Genomic DNA, 26,271 nt, shown 5'->3' on the forward strand with positions numbered 1-26,271 from the left:
TTTAAATATATATATACTGCTGGGGTATTCGTGCATTTTACCATGGGATCTATACAGTTGTTATCCTATAACAATACAGAATATAATATTAGTTTTTTTCAGTTAAGTGTAGTACCTGACCGTCCACAATTGGTTATATCAAGACTAATTCATATAGTTGTTTCCATTTAAAGAAATGAATGGATATAGTTACAGACCATTTAAAAAATATTTATGAATTGTAAAAAAATATATAAAAAGTATTTGAATGCTTTAATCAAAATAAAGAATTGGACCACCTAAATTAAATTGGGCAGAAATAAAAAAGTGAAGAACTCCAACAATCATCTGGACTCAGCAGAGAACCACAAACGACCAATAGTAGTGTAACTCATAGTGAATGGCCTATTGCATAATTATATATCTTGGATTATAAATATTTATGTAGTAATGTGTCCATAACGTTAATGTTGAATCTGGTATTGGTGGTGCTAATTTATAAGTTCTATACTGCTGGGTAGCAGAAGTTCCCCCAGAAAACACTCAACTATCTTCATTTGACTAAGTTGTAAATATAGTTCATTCTACTACTGAAATAGGGACCTTTTATCTTAAAATATGAGCATGCAATACACTTGCTACACACCTATTATAAATATTGTAGTTACAAACATGTATACACATTGATTTAAGTACTTTACTTAAGTACAAGTTTGCCATACTACTTAACTGTTCTTGAGTATTTCCATGTTATGCTACTTCATCCTTGGAGGGAAATAAAGTAGGCTACTTTTACCCCGCTACAATTATTTAACAGTTTCAGTTACCTCAACAGACACATTGGTATGTGTTATTATAGTTTAAACTACATAAAAACATTTTACTTAAGAACAGTTTTGATGACATCACTTGTACTTGTAACAGTATTTTTATAGAGCAAACATGCAACTTTTTACTAGTAAAAGTTGTAAACACTTCTTCCACCTGTGCTTATCTCAACCAAAACTGGGTGGAGGATTTATTTATGAGGAGGACCAACTTCCGGTCGGTGACGCTACACTTGCGTGATGACGTCGTGAAACTCACCTGCCGTGGACGCCACTCCTGCTCACCTGTCTTCAGGAAGATTGAGGAGAACGTTTCAAACTGCCCGAGCAGTCTCTGAGGCAATTCAACTTTTAAGAGGATTTTATTTTTTTAAACTTCACGACGAGTGGTGTGAGAGGGACGGACCAACACAGTTGTAACCTTCAGAGCGGAAGTGTACAGGTGAGTTTGCTTCACTGCTGTCAAATGCTTCCTTGTACAAACACAGAAAGAGCGTGGCTGTCAGACATGTTAGCAGCCTGACGAGGGGAAGAAGTGTAAGAGAAACATTTTAAAAACAGAAACGCTTTACTAAACCAAATTTAAGAAAGAAAACATTATATTTTGTGTACATTTGCAAGCTTTAATCTCACCTCTTACGATGTAGCTATTAGCTACAGGACTAGCTTTGAGCAGTTACAGGCCTGTGACTTGATATTTACAGGACTAAATTAATAATGGCTTCCTAATTATTGTTGGGTATAGACAAGCCTGAGTGTCACCTGGGTTATCACGGTGTGAGAGTTTTCCTTGGTTTACCTTATTCACTGGGTGTTTCCTTTTTCTGAAGCATAGGGGAAATAAAATATAAAGAGGAAGGTCATAATTCAATTAAAAACAATGGTGAGATGATGCTATAACCTCAAACATACACAAACAATAAACAATAGAAGTACAATTCTACTTAAAATCAAAACATAAGAAAGGGGATTGAAATAAGAAATGGACTAAGCAACACAAAAAAACGAGACACAATCAAGTAAACAAACAAAAAGCATAAACAAGGTAGTAGTGATTATAGTGAGTTCAGTGAAAGACGGAGTACTGCCTTTCAACTTATATTAGTACTATGAATATCATATGTACCCATTACAGGATATTTCGAAACATGTCCTGTTGTGTATTTGTGTGTGTGTTGGTGACTGTCAGCTGCAAGCCCCACTTTCCTTGTCCTCACTTTACTGGTTCTGCCACACATGCAAGTTTCTACCTGTCTGTCACAGAGTTTCACAATAGTTTCGTCTTTGCATTCCCAAACATCTGCGTCTTCATTTCCCTTCAATACAATCAGTGCATTTACTGATGCACTGATTGAACATTAACCCAAAGCATTTAGACTGGTACGGCTTGCCACTGTTTTAGGCCCTAGTTTCATTTCCTGTGTTTTTGTGGCTGACATGGAAAACATGCTCTATCAATTCAGAATCTATAAATGGATTAAAACGCCTGCTTTTGGCTGATCAAGCGAATCAGATGTCTTCATCACATGTAGCCATTTAAATAAGAGCCCTTCTAGGGATGGGTATGCAAATGAGCATCTGCTCTTCCCACAGTGATACTTGTATCTAATGGCTGTTTTCAGTTTGTCTATGTACATTATATAGAATGTCCCTATTAAATCAAATGAACTTAAAATATCTAATAATGCTATAAAGTAGACCTCATTGATACTAGAGGCACTGATGTCTAAGTATAAATTGTGTTTTTAGCCTTTCATATATGGAGGTTTTCTGCTTTCGGTTTAATATAATGATACACTGAATGTATTTGGGTTTTGGACTGACACAACTAGACTTTTAAAAACTCACCTTGGACTTTGAGAAACTAGGATGTCAATATTTCTGACATTTTCTAGGCCAAACAATGAATCAATTTATCCAGAAAATAACAACAGTTAACTAAATGTAATAGCCTCATAGTACATATTACTCTGTTATAATAAAAAAAAAAGGACTATGTATCTACTTTATTTATGTTTATTTAGCATAACATTAGTAAACAACGTGCTCACTTACTTACCCTCAGGTACCTTTATGTCACGCAGTTGGTTTGCACTACATTTCACATTACAATTGATCATAGATCACAGGACCTAGCTCTAAATAACGATTTGCATTCATTCTTTGTACCGTTTTTGAAGTGTATTCCTTCCATTTGTTTTGCATTGATTGATTGTTATAGATGCATTTGAGTTACTTTTCCTTGGTGTGTTTGGGTGTATTTCTCCATAACCCAAGTGAGGACATCTGTGTGTGACTCCAGGTAGCTATAACTGTGGTGTTTGCAGTACTTAAACACTGTTGACAGTACATGCCATGAGTAACTCCACTGTGAGTGGGAGCTACAAAGCCCCACTGTGTAATTACAGCCAGTCTGTGGGCTCTGCAAACCTCTGGAGTATTTGTCCTTCAATCGCTACACACAAGAGGAAGCTTTGGTATTGCTCATTAACCGCTAACCCCTTTATGTTGAAGGCTTTAAGTCTGTCTCACTCATCAATATGATCTATCAGAGCAGCTTGTTGCACTGTTGAACAATTCCAGTTATGTATCATCGTAAAAGCGATTCTGGATTTGGTATTGGTGGAACAAGGTACACAAGTAGATTTCTTTGCATGTTACGAGGCCAACAGGAGTGGCCTTAAATGAAATGAACACAGTGGAGCCTGTGACACAGGAATGAGTGAGTGTTTACCTACTGGGGGGGGGGGGGGGCACACCTTTGATAAGTGTTTGTTTTAGTAACAGTAGTGGTTGCTTGTCATGCTCTGTTTTCTTCAGACTTATGAATAATTTGTTCCACTTGGATGAAATCTAGCCGAGGATCTGGCATCTGTTTTGTTATTCTCCCACTTGTTTTTAAACTGTAACATCGTAAAGAAACCAATCTGCGTCAGACATTCTTTGGTTTAAGATTTGATAAGCTGTTTGATATCACTTTCCGAACACCCTTCAGGTAACTTCTCCTCCCATGTTATTCCTGCTCCTGTTAGGTAAAAGTCACTGTGACTCTTCCCTAGGCAGGGCACTGATTATCAAAAAAAAGAAGATTGCAGCACTCCCATGATTTGAGCCATGGATGAGAGAGCCCTCTGAAGCCCTCTGTTGTCATGTCCTCCTCCTGAAACAGTGCAGGGCCTGTGCAGGAACCCATGAAACTTTACTCAGGGCAAGCAGACGTGTAGTGTAGCAAACACCGCTTCAATTATTAACAGCCCAGCGCTCTCATTCCCCAACGTAACCATAGCACCCAGCGGACTGAGACACAGCCAACAGCCTGCCGCTGCTCTGTGGGAAACACTGCCAGTTACCCAAGAAACACACACACCTCTGACAGTGGGAGCAAGTGGACCTGCGTGACTTTATGAACCCGGCCGAAAGGGAATAACTGAGGACACAGATCATTGGATACACAAAGTATCTGTTGGAAGCTTTTTTTTGTTGCTTTTTTCTAAAGTTGAATACTTAAAGTGCCCGGTTTTTTGTTTTTTTGCCTTTTTCTCTTGATTGTTTTTGTTTTTGGAGACTTTAAAGACCTTTTTAAAGACAAGGACCATGGTTAGACCTTAGTGTATTTTTTGAAAGAAGATAGTGTTATCATCATGAATCTGACGCAGCGAATGAAACTACTGAAGCACTTTGGCTCTCTGCCCCCGGGGCCTCCACCTCCTCTGCTGGTGGTGCCTGTAAGTGGATTTATAGTACTGGAGCAAAGTCTTTCTTAATGTCTTTGCCATTATTTTTGCATGGTTGTGTATCCTAATTCAATGTACTGCACTTGATCGGATTGCAGCTTATAGTTAGCGGCGCAGTGATATCATTCTTTCATATATTTTGAAGTTGGTCACAATGAATGTTTGTTGGCCAAGCTTTAGTCAAGCCCATATATCTTTATTATACATTTGAGCTCAAATCCAATTATTTTGATTCATGTCCTCCTGAGACAAATAGTTTACTCAGATGTAATGTTAAAGGTCAGTCGTTTAGTTGTAATACACATCTCTGCTCGTAACAGCTTCAGAAATGCTAAGATTTGAATGTGATCTTCAATGATTTCTAAGAATCTAAAGATGATATAAATGTATAATTACAAAAATATACATAGAATTTATAAAAACTATTTATTTATCTAGTGGGATTAAAGCCTGTCTGTGACCATAAAGAGAGGTAATGGATGGAAAAGCAATCTGCATTAAACTGGCCCACCCATGTGTCCGCTGGGCCTCCTCGTGCATCCTGCAGAGGGTTCGGGGTTTGCTTATCAGACTGTGAAATCCCCAACTAATGATTGACATCATTCATTATATTGAATGCTTGGAAATCAATACACCTCGCAGCTCTACAAACATGGCAAGATTTGCACGGGACATGATGAGTTTTGCATTGCAAAATTGGTCGGTGGATTGTGAAAGTGAAAGTCGCTTATTATAAAGAATTCAATATAACATTTGTTTGAAAACAGCCAATTTAGAGTTTGCAGTTAAGTTGATCAAACGTGCCTCTTGCTGGTATTTCTTTGAAGTTGTGTATGATCTTATTCCTCTCCTCCCTGTGAGTACCGGTCACATTTGAGATACTCTGCTGGTCTGCTTTGTGTGTTGGGGGGGGTTGCCTGCAGTGCAGCTCCACCCTGAATCCACGTTTATTGAAGGGCGCTGGAGAGTGACTGAGAGTGGGCAAAGGTTGGGTGGGGGAGGAGCGCTCCAGGTGAGGTTTCTCCTCCAGGTCTCTTTCTTTTCTGCCCGCTGAGAGAGAAACACCACAGCCGCTCGAATTACAAATAACTTCAGCAGGAGGAGGTCAGGTTTTCTTTTGGATGGCAGCCACCATCCTCACAGAGCTGATCTGAGGAGGAGGAGGAGGAGGAGGAGGAGGAGGAACGTGGAGAACTGTGGGATCTGGGATTGTTTTGCTTTTGCCATGGAATATCAAGAGCTGGCTGTTCATTGAGCACCGGAGGCCGCAGGTGTTTCGTTCAGCTTAGAAGACACAGTGGGAAATGGAAGTGAGGTTCAAGGATCATGTGGTAAGTGGAGAGGGAAGAACACAAAGCATGTATGGTCTAACAGTGTATCACTGCCTGGAAGTACCTCAAACCTAGCTGTTAAACATTAACAAAGGACATCCATTATTACAGACATGTTGAAGATGCAGGAGGTTGTGGCCTCTAACCTGGCTTCCTTAGCAGACAGTACATTACTTTCCTGAATGGCCTTTCTTACTTTTTTTGTTAAATTATTTTTGGTAAACTTCTGATTTTTAGGGGCTTTTGCAATATACCTATGTCGTCAGAGGAATTAGTTTGACTGTCGGATTCATCGAAACGCCCGCTTGTATAAATGATTTTCAGTGCAGATATATATATACAGTCTATGGTGCAGACAGACATTGCTCCCCTTTGTTCAAAAGCCAACATTTTTTTGGACGATCTCAACCTATTTTAAGGGAATTACCTCCACTTAGGACTGATGGCTTGATTGAATTTGCACATTTTCGTTCTTTACCTTTAGCTGTGATCAACATATCAGTATCATGGCAAAGAGTTCCTCTCCAGTGCGACTGCATGAAGTGGTTAAACCGACATGTTTGCTTTTTGTTCCACATTTGATGAATTTAGCTCTGGTTTATGGTTTGGCGTGTTTACTCTGGACGACCTGCTGTTCCCAGGTTCAAAGGCTCGGTGTAAATGAGCTGACTTTTTAATCTTTTACCGACTTGTATTTCTAAAAGGAAAGTTTCTCATCGGTTCATCCATTGCTTTGCTAACAATGGACTGCATGTTGTAGCTGTAACTGCTGTGAAACAACATTATCAAACACAGTTTTAGTGTCTGGTCAGGTTGAGAAAATTCACAGGCAGTTATGTCAGCCAGTTGCCCTGGTTTTTACTTTCAGGTTTATGATTAACTTGTGCAAACAAACGTCCCACTGTTCACAGGTCACTCACTGAACACCTGTGTTACACCCACTGGCAGTTTGAGATTGTTGTGGTGAACATACTTGACATTCATCCCCTTTTCATCAGTATAGTATTATTTTATTTGTATTCATTACTTTGTGAGAACAACCTGAGTCAACATGTGCCATTAACATGTATTCATTTTCTTTCACTAGATGGTCTAGTTAAGGATCCTTTTCACCTTTGTCTTTATTTCTAACCCTCGAGGGGATTCAGCCTTTATCACGGTCTCATGTTACAGCTGTGATCAAAGTCTGTCATCTTTATTTACTTTGACAAAGGAAGGTTGACTTCATTATACTGACAATATCTTTGCAGGATCAATAAATGAATGTTGGACTTTAAGGTGATGTGTTCAAGTCTATCAGGACATGTTGACCTGCATTTTCTACACAAGCTCCAAACTCTTCACCACCGACAGTATCAGGCTCTGACTAGAGGAGCTGGCTCTACTCGTTCTTGGCCATGAATGAATTATTGTCCAAAGGCCACCCCGCACTTTGTTTTAGTTTGCCTTTGAAAAGTGCTGGTATGTGAAAAATGATAAACACGAGAGGTATGTTGGTGCACGGAGTGACAATCTGTGGTTTGGTTTGTAAGTAAATGATTTGTATGTCGTCAAAACGGAATGGTTTTTTGTACAGAAACTGGAGATTTGCTCAAAAAAGAAGACAAAGAGAAGATGAGCATTTATGTAACAGAGGGAGGGGTTATAATGACGGTGTCTCAGGTGGTTTCATAACAATGTGCACCTTTATTTGTGACTCTCGGATGACGTTAACGACTCCCATGTGAGATGAAAGCAAGAACAACCCACAGTGATTCAAACCTCTGAGATTAAACAGCACGTTTAAATGATGGCTTCGAAATACAGCTTTCAGTAACCAAAACGCCGAAAGTGTCTTCATAGAGATAACCGGCTGCTTAAGAGAATATTCACAATCTCCTAAACAAACAAACAGGTGACTGAACACTTGAGTATCTACAAACGCTCTACAGTTTCAGCCTCCAGGGCCAAGCGATTTGACTGTGACCGTTTACAGGGTCTGTTTACAGGGATGTGTTTGTAGAACAGCCACCATGTGTCTGTCACTTTAAGAGCACATATCTAGAGCTGGAGCGATCAACATTTGACCGTTGCACTGCTGTTTTAAGCTTGTATTTATGCACAGGTGAAGATGTGCTCACTTTATTAAAATTGAAAATATGTTTCGTTTTTGATTAGTTTTTGATTTTAGTGACGTCTGAAATTTCAGACATTTCAAAAATCGCATGACAATAATTAAATGCAAATCAAACTACATTCAGTAGAGCTCTAAAAAAATGTACAATCAAAAGATTGTATGGCAAATTTGTTATCTTATGTCAGAATCTGTTGCTTTTCTTTGTCATACATATATCACTGAAAAAGACGTCACCTTAGCCTTTGGTAAATCATATCGTTTTTTGTATTATGTATCTACATTTTATAGACAAAATGATACACATAATCATCCAATAATAAAAAAATAGAAAATACATGTTAGTTGCCATCCGACTTGCCTCTAAACAATATTTTACACAAACTGAACGTGTTGTTCACACACACACACACACACACACACACACACACACACACAGGTAGCCCCTCCCCCATACCGGTCGGTCAGGATTGAGACAGGTGAGAGCATGCCGAGATCAGGTTGAGTCGTACACACTCTTCCTGCTTGGCTCAGTCTCAACTGTCCTCCCTGTAAGATCCTGGATTATCTATTGATATGAATTATTTTGATATTAATATTGTGAAATAGTCATTTATATTTTTTCTAAAGAATACATTTATTAAAATCCTTGTTGTGTTTTTTCTTTCGTTCCAGAAACCAGGAATGGAGGAGCTAACGATATGGGAGCAACATACAATAACACTGCTCAAAGTAGGTGGTTGTTTGTTACGTTGTTTAATATAAGGGTATTGAAATGATATGCATTTCAGACAATAAGTTGTTGGTTTATGGGCATTCATGTATAATCCTACTTTATGTCATATAAATACATTACATTTACAACAAACCAAAGTAAAGTTGAACTACAGACCACTTATCTTTGGTGCATCAGTGGAAGTCGGTCTGTGTTTAATCGCTACACAAATACAGAAGTGAAAGTCGAAGCTCGTTGACGACACACAGTCAGTGTTGTGTTTGCGGGTATTGTAAAAGTGCTCGTTAGGGATGAGCTGGACCTGCTTCAGTGTCAGTTTCACAGCACACAGGAATTCAGAGTGACACACCCTGCTGCTGCACCCCGGCCGACTTCACTGTCCTCCCACTGAGCGCCGCTGGAATGTGCTCTTCCTCCCTCTCTGCACATTTACCTTCTTTATCTTCAGTTATATAACTTTGTCTTCTACTTGCTGTCATTTCCAATTGCCTTTTTTTTTTTTAAAATCTCGTTCTCTCATAATGACAGGATCCCAAGTATGGGTTTGGCTTTGCCATTTCAGGAGGCAAGGAGAAGCCTCACCCGGACAACGGGGACACGGCGGTGGTGGTGTCCGATGTGCTGCCAAACGGACCAGCCATAGGACGACTGTTGTGAGTTGACTACTATGTACCGTGTACTATGAACAAATAAGTCTTATTTTTAGTAATACAAGTATGGATTGAACCATAGATAAGCTATGTTGTGAATATTATATATAATTACATATATTATTTGTTTTAATAAAAAGCTCTGTACTATAATCTAGGTTTGGAAAGAATGTAATTTGAACCAGATGCAGATATACTGGATTCAAACAGAATTTATAGATGGCTTAAAACTGTTCAGTACAGCCTTACATGAGTCTGACATGACTATCTGAAATGAACTTGACTCTTTCATCAAAACACAGATGATGTCCTGTCTGAATGTACACTTCCTTAAAAGGGTTTTTAGCCTGGACTAATTTATTCCGTAATTGCTTTCATTGTGCAGCAACAAAGACCAAATTGTGATGGTCAATGCAGTGTCTATGGAAAACGTCCACTCTAACTTCACCATTCAGACCCTCAAGTCATGTGGCAAGACTGCAAATGTTGTAAGTATGGAGATCACAACAACTGGAACACCTTAAGGACTTTTTAATCTCCAAAGCACTGCTGCCTACTGTCTCTAAACCCTTGTCCTCCATCTTTCTCTCAGACAGTGAAACGCCCTCGAAAGATCCAAATCCCGGCCACAACCAGACCTTCTCGGGCCGCCTCTCACTCCAACCTGCTGGACCCGGACCCCCCGAGACGAACACGACGCTTCTCCGACGGCAGCGACAACAGAGACTCCAAACGCTACGGAGGCCGCGCCCGCAGCACTTCACCCGAGCGCAACGGGCACGGCAACACGTTACCACTGATGTCCTCGGGATACAAGAGGCTGCCGCATCAGGACGTCCCAGAGAAACCACTCAGAACTACACTGATTAAAAAGAAAATCACAGATGGTAAGACTTCACTGGGTTGGTTTGCACTGACATGGGGAGAGTGCAGATGTCTGATTGAACTCTTTTTGTCGTCCTCTTTCTGCAGAGTACGGACTGAAGCTGGGCAGTCAGATCTTCATCAAACACATGACACAGACGGGCCTGGCTGCCACAGAAGGAACGCTGCAGGAGGGAGACCTCATCCTCAAGGTGATGCATAAGATTTGGATAATCTAAAATGGGGCTTGGTCTTTTAATATATTTCTATAAAACCCTTTTTATACATATATATATGCAGAAGCACTGAAAGAGGTATTCAAAAGCTACAGTGCATAATGGCCGTAACCCAGGAAGACTTTGAGTCCTCTATCTTTACTTCCAGAAGTGAATATCCGTACTCTTCCTATTCTTTCCATCACATCTAAATGCACCCGCATACCCTTATGTATACAGTACATACCGACGTACTTCTATTTTATTCTGTTAGCATTTTCCTGTTAAGCTTTCCTACATATTCCCATCCCATACTTTTCTAAAAATGTATCTCTATACATTAGAACCATCATTTCTACTCGTCTCATCCAGAAAAGCATTGGGGTTACACATTGGATCATTAAATGCACATTTAATAGAATGTTTTTGGACCATTTTAAATATTAAATATATTATTTCATGACAATCTTGCAATGTTGTTGAAACTGGATTAAGACAATGGAATGAATCCATGATGGATTTTGTATTTCCCGCAATATAGGCCTACAGCAGCTTTGTACCCCTCTACATCAAAAACAAAACGCCCTCTATTGAGTCGCATTGTTTTCAAACTCTTGTTTTTCCTGGTGTGGGACTTATAGAATAGAAGAAGAATAGAATAATTGGGAGGGATGAAACCCTCTTTAATGTCACACATGCAGAGCACACAGCACACACAGTGAAATTTGGCCTCTGCATTTAACCCATCCTATCAGAAGTCTAGTACTTCCTCACTTATTATATTTTTTGATTGTTCTCCTCGTCCAGATCAATGGCATGACGACGGAGAATCTGTCTCTGCTGGAGACAAAGCACCTGGTGGAGAAGAGCCGGGGAAAACTGACCATGACGGTGCTGAGAGACGACCGCAAGTTCCTGGTCAGCATCCCGGAGGTGGCGGACAGCACCCCCAACAGTGGGGAGGACCGCCGCCGAGACAGCAGCTCTGAGCTGGAAGGTGAGGATGAGGGGAGGAGAAGTGCGGTATTCAATGTTAGCTTGGTGTGCTGAGTTAAAGCTAGACTGAAATAAAATGTGTAAAAAGGAAGATGATCATTGAGAAAGGATTTGCTTTGAGTGAGTTGTTGCAAAATTCTTGGCCTCGCTTATTGAAGTTTATCTCCAGCTATCTAAGCTAATCTTTCTGTTTCCTATCAGACATTTCAGACCTTGATGAAGACATCCCTTCTTACAGGACGTCCCGTCATCCCACCCGAGAGAAACGGACACGCAGGTACACGGCACCCACCTCACCAGTCATAACAGAAATAATTGTAGATGTACTAGTTATCATTTTTAAGTGGTTTAATGTCTTTCCTGACACTGTTATTTCTCTTGTGGCAGTTTATCTCGGTCTGTCTGTGAAAATGCAAAACTGTTGACATCACTGAATGTGTTTGATTCCTCAACCCTCCAGGCCATCTGATGTAACCTGTTTAACAGACTTGTTCATGTGATTAGAACGAGCAAACAGGTGGTGAACACAGTAACTGTTATATAATACAAATCAAAGACAATACAGTAAAATACAATTTAATACATGATTTGTTTAGGCTTCAGATTGTAGAATTACAAATATGCATTGGAAAACGTCTATGGGAGATTTGAAGTGTATTTTGAGAAAAAGGGAGACATCTATCAAGAACTTTATTACCTTTTGCTTATAATGTTAAAACAAAGTGGAGAAAAAAAGGCACAAGATTGTTTCTCCAACTTTTTTAATATTTATTTTTACCCCAGAACGAGAGCTGAAGCTCCTCTCCCAAAGTCTCGGGATCCATCACCGCAGCGCTCCACCTTGACCCGGCCTCCTGTGAGAACCTACGCTCCCCGCAGAGGTCAGTCCCGCTGAGTATCACTAAACTATAGCTATTTTAAATGTACCCCTATCACTGTTCGTGATCAAATAGATAGAAATACATTAATGTTGGTTGTTGTTTATTGTTTCTTCAGCTCCATCAGAGTCTGAGTCGGACCGCAGTGCCTCTCCTCCTCCTGTCAGGAAAACCAGCCCGGACCTGAGGGACAACTCCAGCAAATACAAGTCAGTAACATTTCTTGGATGATTTGTGTTTATTTATCAAAATGATCATACACAGTTTTTGGGCATACGATTGATAATCTATTCAGCTGTGGAAACTTTTTAGACATGTTAGTTTTAGTTGCATTCTGACACTCATCTAAATAATTTACGATTAGTTAGAAGAAGAAGGAACTCATGATCTACTGATTTGCTCTTTCTCCAGGACTCTGTCTGGCATGTCCAGCATCCCAAACCCCCGGTCCTCTCCTCTGGTCCCCAACTGGAACACCTCCCGCGCCCCGTCCTCCGCCTCCCTGCCCCGCCGGCCGGTGTCCGCGTCAGACTCTGACCGCAGCACCTCCCCCCTGCCGCGCAAAGAGGGCCCCCGCCCCGACATCAGATACAAGTAAGGACTAAGCTTCATTTAAAAACAAAAAACGAGTAATACCATGAGTAATACAAACTTAATTTTCCACCAGCGATTCCTTACCGCCTCTCCCCCCTCTCCCCCTCAGAGTGCTTCCTGATCTTGCTCACGTAGCACTGAGATCCTCCCCCATCAACGTTCGCCAGGAGCCACCAAGGAGGGTCAGCTCTCCTTTCAGAGTCCCGCCCCCAGGTCAGCACACACACACACACACACACACACACACACACACACACACACACACACACACACACACACACACACACACACACACACACACACACACACACACACACACACACACACACACACACAACATTTTTGATGGTACACATCCTGGACTTAGTCAAACACCTCTTTGAAAATATTTGCTTTGAATATTTGCTGCTGAACAGGTGTCGGCAGTCAAATAGAGCTAAAGACAGATAAACAATAAAAAAGGCTCTGTGTTTAATTGTTTATTTGAACTGGGACAATGAACATTAATGAACATTTTAAACAAAATAATGCTTTGAAATGTAAATGAGCCGGATTTTAGCTTTGAGCTCATTTCCATCCGTAGTCCCGTCACGTACAACATTTATGACATTGGATCCTTCGATTTTTACTGGTCGTTTACTGAACATCATGCATACTGTTTTTTTTGCATTTAACTGTAAGCAAATGTTGTTCAGCCACTGTTGAACCTTGTCCAATGCATTTGAGAGACAGGATGTGATTATTTCAGTATTTTTCCCCTGTACAAAGATGACCGCATCATCGGCATACATTTTGTACATTCAAATCAGGACATACATTAGGTAAGTCATTAATGTACAGAGAAAACAGTAATGGTCCAAGAATGGAACCTTGTGGAACCCCAACAGGGTTGACAAGGTAGGGGGATTTGGTACCGTTGACCAAAACAACTGTTTTCTGTTTGATAAGTAAGATTTAACTCACTGTATTGAATCTGCCGAAAAATTGAAATACGTCAGCTTTGTAAGGAGCACTTGGTGGTCAACAGTGTCAAAAGCCTTCCTGAGATCAAGGAAAACAAAGGTGTTAACAAAAAAAACATTAAAAGCTACCGTGTCTGTTTTTCCTTTTAAAGGTGACTGGTTTAAGTCTGGACCTGGTGTTGTGCCTGTGAGCAAGGGCTTCAAAGTTAATCGAATTTTAGTCGCATCGTGATTTTGGCTTCCCACACTTAAATACACATGATCACCTGTAATATTGACGTCTTAAAATATGTGCTCCGCTCATATAAGGGAACCAATAGCCAGCCACCAGCCAGCAATGTTTCTCAAAGTGCAACAGATTTATATTTGTATTATATTTACCTTTTAAACTAAACTTTAAATATAGCTTACAAAAGGTAGGGTGAATGTCCCTGTTTTTTTCATATTGTGTAAAACAGCAATCTCAGTTTTTTGAATGTGGTGCAGCCCTAATTCGTACATTAGCGGGATTATAACACAAGTGAAATAGTGCTCTGTTTATTTAAATGAGAAAGCGCAATAAACATATTTTGCGACTAAAACCAATGAATAATTGTAGAAGTTGTGAGAAACAAATAACTTATATCTTTGACTACAAAAGGTGTGTGTCGTTTATCTACCAGCTAAAAGCTCAACAACAAAACCTGATGTTATACCTCTTGTTCTCTTCTTCCTCAGACTCTGACTCCGAGTCTGAGACCAGCCTGGCTCCTCCTCAGAGGCAGAGCACCACGTACAGCCAGGAATCACTCAGCAGATACAGGTACAGATGAAGGTCTGCCCAACCCCCCCACCCCCTCCCCGAAACCCAACACCATCTCCCGGACCGGGACACTGAGCAGACGCCTCCCCGTTTTACCATTAGCTAATCACATGTTTTTATTTACCTTTTTTTTTCTTCTTAATTCACCCCTTTGTGTCTCTGCCATTTTGCTTGATTTGCTCATTGTGTACCTTAAGTCTCGTTTTGAAGCCTTTTTGATTTTGCTTGATTTGTTTTTTTTTGGCTGTGTACTAAGTGTTTTATGTTTTGTGATTATATTTTGTTATTATTAAATAAAAGTGACTTCCACTGAACCAGAGCCTCTCGTGTATGTGGCTACATGTTGATTAAACTGAGGAAAATTATTCCTGAAGAACACTATTCCAATCAAACACCTGTAAAATAGTTCCTCAATTGAAAATCTGCATGTTTTATTCAGCATGTATTCAAACAGTTGATAGCAAACAAGATCAGAACATATTTATAAATAGAATTCTTCTGCTTATGAATGGTTAATTTTGATCAGTTACAAAGCAGTTAACCATGATTGAGAGAGCTTCCCTCAAGAGACATTAAGGTGAATATTCAACATTTAAGTCTCATCATCAATCATCATCATATTAGCCACGGGTCCCCCTGTTCCAAACGTAACTGAGATTTGTTGTCTTCCTCCTCCCTCACTCCCGCCTCCCTCTGTTCTGTTGCAGAGTTCTGCCCGACGTCTCCCTGTCGCCGCAGGTCGAGCCGCCGCGATGGAGAGCCCCCAGCGTCACCGCCAGCAACCCACCCCAGAAAGGTGTGTGTGTGTGTGTGTGTGTGTGTGTGTGTGTGTGTGTGTGTGTGTGTGTGTGTGTGTGTGTGTGTGTGTGTGTGTGTGTGTGTGTGTGTGTGTGGTGTGTGTGTGTGTGTGTGTGTGTGTGTGTGTGTGTGTGTGTGTGTGTGTGTGTGTGTGTGTGTGTGTGTGTGTGTGTGTGTGTTCCCACTTAAAAAGATGAGGCCTGTAATTTTCATCTTAGGTACAGTTCAACTACGAGAGACAGAATGGGGGGAAAGAATCCAGGAAATCACATTGTAGGATTTTTAATGAATTAATTGGTAAATTCCTCGGTAAAATAAGTATTTGGTCACCTACAAAGAAACAACATTTCTGGCTCTCACAGACCTGTAACTTCTTCTTTAAGAGCCTCTTCTGTCCTCCACTTGTTAACTGTATTAATGGCACCTGTTTGAACTCGTTATCAGTATAAAAGACACCTGTCCACAACCTCAAACACACTCCAAACTCCACTATGGCCAAGACCAAAGAGCTGTCAAAGGACACCAGAAACAAAATTGTAGACCTGCACCAGGCTGGGAAGACTGCATCTGCAATAGGTAAGCAGCTTGGTGTGAAGAAATCAACTGTGGGAGCAATTATTAGAAAATGGAAGACATACAAGACCACTGATACTCTCCCTCGATCTGGGGCTCCACGCAAGATCTCACCCCGTGGGGTCAAAATGATCACAAGAACGGTGAGCAAAAATCCCAGAACCACACGGGGGGACCTAGTCAATGACCTGCAGAGAGCTGGGACCAAAGTAACAAAGGCTACCATCAGTAACACACTACGCCGCCAGGGACTCAAATCCTGCAGTGCCAGACGTGTCCCCCTGCTTAAGCCAGTACATGTCCAGGCCCGTCTGAAGTTTGCTAGAGAGCATTTAGATGATCCAGAAGAGGATTGGGAGAATGTCATATGGTCAGATGAAACCAAAATAGAACTTTTTGGTAAAAACTCAACTAGACGTGTTTGGAGGAGAAAGAATGCTGAGTTGCATCCAAAGAACACCATACCTACTGTGAAACATGGGGGTGGAAACATCATGCTTTGTGGCTGTTTTTCTGCAAAGGGACCAGGACGACTGATCCGTGTTGCCCAGCGACAGCCCCAAAACATCACTGCTCTAGAGGAGATCTGCATGGAGGAATGGGCCAAAATACCAGCAACAGTGTGTGAAAACCTTGTGAAGACTTACAGAAAATGTTTGACCTCTGTCATTGCCAACAAAGGGTATATAACAAAGTATTGAGAGGAACTTTTGTTATTGACCAAATACTTATTTTCCACCATAATTTGCAAATAAATTCTTTAAAAATGTGATTTTCTGGATTTTTTTATTTTCTCATTTTGTCTCTCATAGTTGAGGTATACCTAGGATGACAATTACAGGCCTCATCTTTTTAAGTGGGAGAACTTGCACAATTGGTGGCTGACTAAATACGTTTTTGCCCCACTGTATGTATGTTTGTGTGTACACAAGATAGGAACAATGCATCCATTGTTCCTATCGCCCCTGTTAATTGTGTGGTTTCTATTGGGAGCTTCTCCTTGTGCACTGAGAGGACAGAGGGGGTCATACAAGATGAATGTATAATTTGTGAGATTGGGGTTTCTGAATAACAGTTGATGATTGATTGAATATTTCCAGCATTAAGAGAAGTGTATGCGTCTCTCTCTGTCAAGGAGAGGCATCTGTGTGTTATGGTTTGAATTTAAAGTGTTTTATGCTTTATTAGTGGCTTAAATATAGCATATCGTACTCTGATGTAAATGGTTGATTTAGTATAAATATTTTCTTTAAAAAAAGGACATCTACTGTCTTTTAGCTACTAAAATGAAAAATGATGATTGTTTCCTGATGGAAGCTATTATTTCTTCATCTTCACAGCTCCTTCAGAGACTGAATCAGAGGCCAGTTATGCCTCCGTGCCTCGCAGGGCGTCTACCAACAGCATGAACTCCAACCCAGCCACCGACAGATACAGGTGAGAAACATAGAGATGTTTTGTCAGTAGTCAGGTGGATGTTGACAATACTTTTCTCAACAGACATGTTACAAGTATTTAACCCCCTAATAGTCGAGTCTCAAGTTCTATAAAACACATTACTTCATAATAAATAAATAAAAGTCATAATGCAATACCTTTTTCATAAACACAATCTGTGGGATGAAGCAGAAACTCTGAATTTAACGAGTACTTCCAATGACCTGAATTAGATCTCAACCAACACTGTTGACAGTAAACCAGCAGGTGTTTTATAGTTAGTCAGAAGCAGAAAACACAAGATGCTTCCAGTTTGGTAAATGTTTGTTTACAGTCAACTGATAATTTGTCATTGTACAGAGTCTCTAGTAATCTTATAAGAATAAAGTGATACCCAAAGAGTCTTTTGCACAAAGATCTTGAAAGTCAGATGCAAGAAATATCTATATATTTTGATGAGATATTTTAAATAACAAGCTAGATTTGTTACAGTTAATGCACTGTTCTTGTTACATACTGTATCTCAAGATGACAAGAAAGGTTAAATGATATATTGTAGTTGATCAAATGTATTTGTCTTACCTTCAGAGTCCAACCTGAAATAAAACCTGTTTCAGTCGCGGTGAAGCAGGAGCCTCCTCGTCGCATCGCGTCCCCCTCCGAACCTCCTCCTGACGGTCAGTTCACTCTCCTGCTTCACACACACTCCTCCTCTCCTCCTCTGTACTGTCATCATCAGATCAGAAAGGTCAAAGTTAGTCTTGACCACCGTCCTTGTTGTCTGTTTTCCTTCAGATTCCTCAGAGTCAGACCAGCTGTCACACCTCAGGAGGTCGGGCAGCTCTGAGCGAGGAGACAGCCACCGCAGGTACACCTGAGAACTTACACACACTTTATCAAAATCAAGTCTGTATTCCGTGTGCTTAACTTATAAAAAGAGGCTCTGATGTCCTTAGAGGAAAAAAATATCTGTTTCTGTTTTGTTTTCCACTTTCACAGAGATAATGAGTCCTGATGTTAAAACATTTTCTTTTACATAATTCCATAGTTTTACATTATTGATTTTGATTCATTTATATTTTTGTGTTTGTATTATAGGGGTAAACATGAAAAAATATAATATAACATATAATAGTAATAACTACAATTTTGAAGCCAGTGCTTTGTATTCAAAGCAATTGTATAATGCATAATTTAATGCTATAAATGCAGCAGTGTCTGTATTTTCTCTATGCAGTTTATTAAAAACGTATAGGAACTCAGGTTGAACTTGCAAAATAGAAAAATAAAATAAAACTCACTCCCTAATCAAAATGTTATGCAAAATGCATCAGCACAGCCAACATTATTTGTAGAAATTAAAAAGGGCCACGGTTACATGTACGTGTTAACATCTTTAGGAACTTTTTAGATAAATAGTTTTAAGTGTATATTTGTTATGACATAAATATCTCAACTGATTTTTGTTCTCCTCCTCTCAGAGCTCCTCGTGCTGCTAATGGTACGGTCCGGTCTGGGATTTCAGTGAAGAACAAACCACCCGCCTACTGTAAGGCTCAACTCTAAACTACTGCAATAACCTCATAACAGCAAAGTACAATTTAGACTGACTACTAAATAATTGTTTTCAAGTTTCACATATGAGAAAACGTGTTGTCAAAACAAATATGTTGAGCTTTTATAAATTGTGCTCTTAGTGTATTTTAAAAAAAAATGTATGGACTACATAGTGAGATTCACTGACAACAAAGAAACATACATTAGTAGCAGCAGCAGGGAGTCTCACCATGTCCGTATCTCTTCCAGCAAAGCCTGTAGAGGAGCCCATCTACTCCCTGCCTCCAGACTCGTACCCCTCAGCTAATCCAGGGTGAGTGATGCTCATTGGTTCCTTCATCTTTATCTTTGACCTAGTAAATTCGTTTTAGCAGAAATGTGCTCATTTCTAATTCACATAATTCCACTCTCAGGTACAGCTCAGACCTCCACACAGTGTCGTTTGTGAAGGAGGGCAGCGTGGGTCTGAGGCTGGTGGGGGGCAACGATGTCGGCATATTTGTGGGGGGAGTTCAGCCGAACAGCCCCGCGTACGAGGAGGGGATGAAAGAAGGAGACCAGATCATGAAGGTGAGACACTGACGCTCTACACCTAGCAGTAGTTCATTAATAACCTTTTTAAGGGTTTAGCCCATATTTTAACATGTTGGCTGATTTAAAAAAAGAAAACTCCAGATCAACGCCCTGACAAGGAAACAACGGGTCACCATGAGTCAGCACATTGTATTTTGTTAAGCAAGGGGTTTCACATCAAATCTTCCTTGCCATTTGAGCTTAAGAGCGAAAGAAGTTAAATACAATACAATTAAAGTAAAGAGTCTCAACAAATCACAATTTAATTGTTAAGTTTAAGATAAAAATTCAGTTGACTGTGACTCTAAAAGTCAGATGTTATGTTTTTTAAATCTTCACTATTTTGTCAGTGGCTTTTTAAAATAAATAACTTTTTTCCTTACAATTATCTCTCATTCATTCAGGTAAATAGCGTGGATTTTGGTCATTTCACACGAGAAGAAGCAGCCAACTTCCTCCTGGACATCAAGAAAGGAGAGCAGGTTGCAATCTGCACTCAGCACAAGATGGACAGTAAGTTTATCCCTAATGATGATTATTATTTCAGTCACTACTCTCAATCAGTGACTGAATGTATCAATCTTCATTTTCCTTCTCCTCAGTTTATAAGAAGATCATCAAGTCTAACCTGGCAGACAACTTCTACATCCGTTCCCACTTCGACCACGAGGCAGAGGGGCCCATCGGCCTGAGCTTCACCAGAGGAGAGGTGTTCAGGGTCGTGGACACCATGCACCGCGGGAAGCTGGGAAACTGGCTGGCCAGCCGCATGGGGAATGACCTGCACGAGATGGACAAAGGCACCATCCCCAACCAGGCCAGGTACGGAAGGGATGGGGGATAGAGGTTCACATTTCTATTTTAAAGTGACTGTTGTTTTTGTGTACAAGTGGGGTTGTATCATTTACTTTTGGTCAGTTTATTACCTACATTAGAATGTAGTGGCAGCATATTCGCTGTAGACAGGAGCAGCAGAAAAACATATTCAAGCCTTCTAAAAAAAGGACTACCATCTAATATTAAAACTGGTTTGAGTGAATGCTTTATTTACAATATTTCCGTTGCTTTATCTTGCCGTCAGCAACTCTTCACAATGGTGAACTCTAGCTGGTATCTTTGCTCACTTCAAAGCCACCAGACTTCATTCAAATAAATTCTAAATTTACCTCAGAGAACATGTGATTTGCCGTCCTACCACTGCTTTAATTTATGAATTTGTTGTTGGTATTGAGTGACTATGGTGTTTTAAATATTTAAATCGGAATCTATGGATTAGATAACACCCTCAGTTTCCTGGCCTAAATTTATCTCTGCCTGCAAGATAAAGTGTTGAAATATTACAAATATTGCAACAGTTGTTTTTTAATGTAGTTGTAAGACATTTTGCTGCTGCCCCACCGACAGCAGTATACTGCTTGTAGATATATACACTGTCTACAGATCAGTACCACACGCAACACAACACCACTTCAGAAAATCTGATCCTTTAGGAACAACCATGTTTGAGTGTTACACGTTATTATCAAGATTATTATAATTATTATTATTATAGGGCGGAGACATTGGCCAGCATCGAGCAGGCGCAGCGGCTGACTGCAGACAGGCAGGTGTCTGGATCAAGAGCCGAGTTCTGGAAACTACGGGGTCTCAAAGGCAACAAAAAGAATGAAAAGAACGTCCGGCAGACTCGTGAAGACCTGCTGCAGCTCACCATCCAGGGCAAATTCCCAGCCTATGAGAGGGTCCTGCTCAGAGAAGGTTGGTGTGTTTTTAACCTCACATACACATTTGATTTAATATCTTTACTCGACTGGAGCAAGTTTAATTTTAACCCTGAATTTCTTTGTTTCCAGCTAATTTCAAAAGACCCATTGTTATTCTGGGTCCTCTTAATGATATTGCCATGGATAAACTGGCTAGAGAGATGCCTGATGATTATGAAGCAGCAGGTTTGTGGGGCTTCTTTTCAATAAGGAACATATTTTCTGTTTCAGTCATTCTGTTGTGTGTTCACTTTGTAAACATTGTTTTTCTGCCTCCTGTTTTGCGTAGACATGGTTCCTCGCAGTGGAGGAGGAGACGGCGCCTCCACAGTTATCAAACTGGACACTGTGAGGAGAATAGCAGAGAAGGTGAGCCAATAAACCTCAACTTTTATAGTTGGTCACTTTGAAAAACAACATGAATCTTGTTTAGTTTGTGTACTTGCTTACCCCTTGCATCTTATTTTTTTCATTACTTCTTTCTTAGGACAAACACCCCCTCCTGGACATCACGCCCACTGCAGTGGAGAGGCTGAACTACATCCAGTACCACCCGATGGTGCTGTTCCTGGACCCTCACAGCAGGAAAGACGTGAAGGCCATGAGGCAGAGGTACAGCCCCAACTCCAACAAGAGCTCCAGACGCCTTTACACACAGGCCCTGAAGCTCAGGAAACACTGCAGCCACCTTTTCTCAGGTAATCACACAGGAGCAAAGTCTGTCTCTGTCATATATCATCATTGAGAATACAATAAAGCTATATAAAGTTAGTTTCCTTATTCTCTAATTGTGTAGTTGTTTAGTAAAATTGTACAATGTACAAACTTTTAGTTGAATGTTTTTCTATTGACCTTTACAGCACGTATTGACCTGCAGCCAAACTCTCATATCTGGTACGAGACTCTGAAGGATAAGATCCGCCACCAACAGTCAAAGCCTGTCTGGGTGTCTGAAGTGACGGTAAGAAACACTCACTAATTATTTCACATGTAAGCACTTTTCTCTTTGATTTTAAGTGAAGCATAGTGCTGCAGTCTAATGCAAATTATTTACAACATTGCATTTACCGATGCCTTTCTGTTTTTAATCTTTTAAGTGTATGATTAGTTTTGGAAATTATTTTTGTTCAAATGTTCATAAAAACATTTGCCCAAGAGGAGGAAACACAGGAATTTGACTTGGTGATACAGTGCAGTAAATAAACAAAGTTCAAGTAAAAAAATGGTAAATGGTGCATTGGTTTTCTTATATTCTGAGACTTTTTTTTATTAACCTGATCTGTTATCTAACTGACAGTTCATTGGATGTCTCTTCCTGCCTGTAAAACTAATGAAATGTGTTGTCTTCTCCTCTGCAGCTGGAGACCGGAGCGGAACAGGACCTGGATGCTCTGGATCAGACGCAGTCTGACTACCTGAGTGCTGCTAGTGACCTGGAGGACACTGACGGAGAGGCCTTCACTGACGGAGAGGCCTACACGGACAACGAGGACCTGGAGGAGGCGTACCCCGGGCAGAGTGCCCCCGCTGCCCCCAGGGCCCCCAGAGGGTCCCGGGCTATTGGATCTGCTTTAGCCCGATCGTCTGAGCCCGCCTCCGAGCGCCTCAGCCCCATCGAGGACCCCGAGCCTCAAGAAGACCCGAGCCGGGATATCCCGCCTTTGATGCACGTCCCCGAGCTCAGGATGTCCCGCAGAGAGAGCTACAGCCCCCCGCACAGCCCCCCCCACAGCACTGCAGAGGAGGAGGACCCCTCCCACCGCAGCTTCTCAGACTCGGATTTCAGTGCGCATGAGGTAGTTGCACCCACCACTCCATCTGAAGGACCCCCAGACTTTATAGCCCCTGACCCGTATGTTCGCCACTCTGTGAACGAGCCATCTTATGCTGAGGCCCAGCCGGAGAGTCCGCCCCCTGCCAGCCTGTCTGTCATCGAGGAGAAACTACAACGGGTAAACTAAATGTTGCTCTTTTTTAAAGGACTATATCTGTGTTTTATGCATTTTAAGGCCATTAACTTTAAACCAGATGCACTGGAACAATACGTTTATTAAAGTTTGGTCAGAAAATTAACAAAATACATCATTTTCAGTGCCAAACATCGCCTGGTTTTAGCTTCTCAGATGTAAATATTTGATGGTCAATGAAAACAATGTCAATATATTTGGGTTTGAATTGTTGTTTGGACATAACAGGCAACTTGCACTTAGGAAAAACTGAGATGAAATGGTTTTCCTAATATTTTGCAAACCTAACAAGTAATCAAGTATGTAATTAATTATTTGCATATTACTTGAGGATGAGATAATCATTAGTTGCAGCCTCAGTGTACCTCAGTAATGCATTTATTGTTTACTACATTATCTATATTTTTTCTTTCATGTTTAACAGTTTTTAAATATGACTGATTTTCCCTCAAACAAATGAATGTTGGAGCAGTGCAAGACAGAAACATTTAAAGCTGCATTTCAACCATTTTAACCCAGATGTAAAGGTTATAGTCTTAAGTCTTTAAATTGACTTTTCTTACCTGAAAAGTAATAATTATGACGAGAACTGGTTTTGAAAATGCTTGTCAGTAATGTAAAAGAAGAAGAAATGTCACTTAATTATCCATGAAAAAACAGTATAATGCTGATTTATTACATGTATCTTTTTTTTTATTCTATAGAAAACTAAAATGATGTTACGTTTCTCTCCTCTCTTCCAGGCGCGCTCTGCAGAGCCGCAGGCGGTGGCGGAGGAGAAGAAAGGCCCTCAGTTCATCGTGTAAGTCTTCTTTAGCTCTCCTTGGTATTCACAGTAGAGCCAAAATGAGGATTATGTGCAAAATGTTAACCCCTTGCTCCTTCTTGTTGACAGGCTAGCACACCATCATCAGGCAGTGCAGTTCAGACGCACACAGATCCGAGGCAGCGACAGCTCTGAGGAGGAGGAAGAGGAAGGGGTGGAGGACATTGAATGGGGTCCTGCAACAGAACTCTAGAGGTTACATCAAGGATTACAGCTGGAGTTTACTGATCTAACAAGAACATTAAAACGCTTTCACTCCCCCAACAAACTTGTACAGGTGTGGGATGTTAAAGATATCTTACAACCGTTAACAGATTACTAAACATTTTAACTTTTGAAGAAAGGTTCTCACAGACGTGTCTGATTTCTTTTCATATTTTTTTATTTAAATGTCAAACAAATCATCATGCCATTTGACAAGGCTACTGCATGTAACATGTAAAACAATTCTAGTTGTATTAGAAGTCATAATAAAGGAGTATTTTCAAATAAATATGATAGAACGTTTATTAAATGTTGTGATGACACTTTTTCTAGATTAAACTGTTTTCCTGATTTCAAAAGTGGGTTTGTTTAATTTTACTAAATGCTATAAATGTCTTTGCTAGGATTTACATAAAATACAACCTCGATCTCTGATATTAACTACATATGTGGAATTTACTTTTTTGTGGACAAACAATGATTGATCAAGTAAACTTTAAAGCAACTGTGACACAGTTTTGATATTATTCTCTCCTTCCAGTCTGGATGACCAACTGGGAAACACACAAATGTCACAAAGACAGCAGGTTCTTTTTGTAACAGTTATTTTCTGGTTTATATACTGAATTGTGTATTTGTGACCTGCTCTTATCGAATTCAGTCGCATTGACCCGAAGACACATTTTGAGTTGTATACACTGTTGGAAAGAGGAGATTCCTAGCTTTCTAATGTTATCAGGATTGTTGTTGTACTCCAAATATTAAGCAAAATATGTCACATTATATAATGACAGTCACAGTCATCATTTTGAGAAAAAGGCCTTCAAAGTTTCCTCTTCTCTGGAATCCATCGATCTGATTGATTATTCATTTTGTTTAACATATGCCACTAACTTGATATATAGAGATGAAATGTGGCTTCTGCATTTGACCTATTCTTGTACAAAAGCCCTTTGTCAAACATTGTTTCAAACATGTATTTAGTATATCAGCCTCATTAGGGTGGTCCTTAAAATTGAAAGTCGGAAAGTCTAAGCTCCAACCCCCAGAATTCATTCTATTAGTCAAGAAAACTCTCCTGGTGAATTTTTTCCTCAATCTGACAACATTTACCCCTCCCTCATCAACCTGTCGATGAGGGAGGGGTAAATGTTGTTGGAATTTGAATACAATTCACCAGGAGAGTTTTCTTGACTATCATAACAAATCCCGGTGGTTGAGCTTAAAATAAATGAATTTGAACATTTACATGGCACTAAGGACCACCTCATGAGGAGCATATTCTTAAAAAATGTACACAAATAAATTATCACAAACGCACATGGGAAGAGGGGGGTTGTGAGAAGGGCCCCAGGGTTTATCGAGCCCCTCTACTTGCTCTGCTGACACATTAAACATGTATTCTTTCATTTCATGCATTAAGAATTTATACATTTATCACTGCACACACACTGATTGGAAAGGAGATCCCAGTCTAAAACACCCACATTTGTTTTGCATCCATAATAGGCCAATTAAAAACATACATTGAAGAAAATGTGTGGTGTCTTATGATCTTTTGTTTAATCATATCATTTTTAATTTGATGCTTTTAGCATGGGTCTACACTTTGGAGCAGGTGCACCCGGAGGCGGAGGGTTACCATTAATAAAAAGGTCACATGTTCAAACCATAGACTAAACACACGTGTATCAGGATGAGCTGATTACTGTGAAATTGGACAAAGCAACAGTTGTTTGTTTGTGTCTGCGTTAGTGCGCTTCAGTCATTTCTCTTTAAAGTAAGTTTAAGTTAATGACAAAGGTTGAGGTTAAAGTTCCTTGTCCGTAATTCAAATGCAGTTAATCTTCCCAAAAGTTAGTGAAAAGTCGAGTTTTACCCGCGTGTCCCTC

The 26,271-nt window shown here is 40.3% G+C and overlaps 1 protein-coding gene across 5 annotated transcripts; it reads left to right on the forward strand.

Moving 5' to 3' along the window:
- Positions 1-1,044: 1,044 nt before the first annotated feature.
- Positions 1,045-25,774, forward strand: tjp3 (tight junction protein 3). 5 transcript variants are annotated; one of them, XM_034229759.1, is made up of 30 exons: positions 1,045-1,248; positions 8,660-8,716; positions 9,249-9,373; positions 9,756-9,858; positions 9,963-10,257; positions 10,343-10,446; positions 11,257-11,446; positions 11,647-11,722; positions 12,229-12,326; positions 12,442-12,532; positions 12,735-12,917; positions 13,027-13,130; positions 14,597-14,681; positions 15,389-15,477; positions 17,393-17,489; positions 18,078-18,166; positions 18,285-18,357; positions 18,971-19,038; positions 19,296-19,359; positions 19,460-19,616; positions 20,024-20,132; positions 20,222-20,441; positions 21,172-21,377; positions 21,473-21,568; positions 21,672-21,751; positions 21,870-22,080; positions 22,243-22,343; positions 22,741-23,334; positions 24,093-24,151; positions 24,245-25,774. In XM_034229759.1, the coding sequence occupies exons 2-30, from the start codon at positions 8,669-8,671 to the stop codon at positions 24,366-24,368; spliced, it is 3,939 nt and encodes a 1,312-aa protein (XP_034085650.1). In that variant the 5' UTR covers positions 1,045-1,248; positions 8,660-8,668; the 3' UTR covers positions 24,369-25,774. The 5 variants fall into 5 exon arrangements, with proteins under 5 accessions (XP_034085650.1, XP_034085647.1, XP_034085648.1 ...); XM_034229756.1 differs by lacking the exon at positions 1,045-1,248 and adding an exon at positions 4,262-4,531; XM_034229757.1 differs by lacking the exon at positions 1,045-1,248 and adding an exon at positions 5,533-5,871.
- The last annotated feature ends 497 nt before the right edge of the window (positions 25,775-26,271 follow it).

This window comes from Gymnodraco acuticeps, unplaced genomic scaffold (assembly GCF_902827175.1).
Source record: "Gymnodraco acuticeps unplaced genomic scaffold, fGymAcu1.1, whole genome shotgun sequence".
Classification (NCBI taxonomy): Eukaryota; Metazoa; Chordata; class Actinopteri; order Perciformes; family Bathydraconidae; genus Gymnodraco; species Gymnodraco acuticeps.

What these genes read in the sequence shown, in the direction of transcription:
- tjp3 (XM_034229756.1), top strand. Translation starts at nt 4,448, where the DNA reads ATGAATCTGACGCAGCGAATGAAACTACTGAAGCACTTTGGCTCTCTG. An exon ending in GAACAAACCACCCGCCTACT is followed by an intron (nt 19,039 to 19,295) that starts GTAAGGCTCAAC and finishes TATCTCTTCCAG; the next exon opens with CAAAGCCTGTAGAGGAGCCC. An exon ending in AAGGAGACCAGATCATGAAG is followed by an intron (nt 19,617 to 20,023) that starts GTGAGACACTGA and finishes TCATTCATTCAG; the next exon opens with GTAAATAGCGTGGATTTTGG.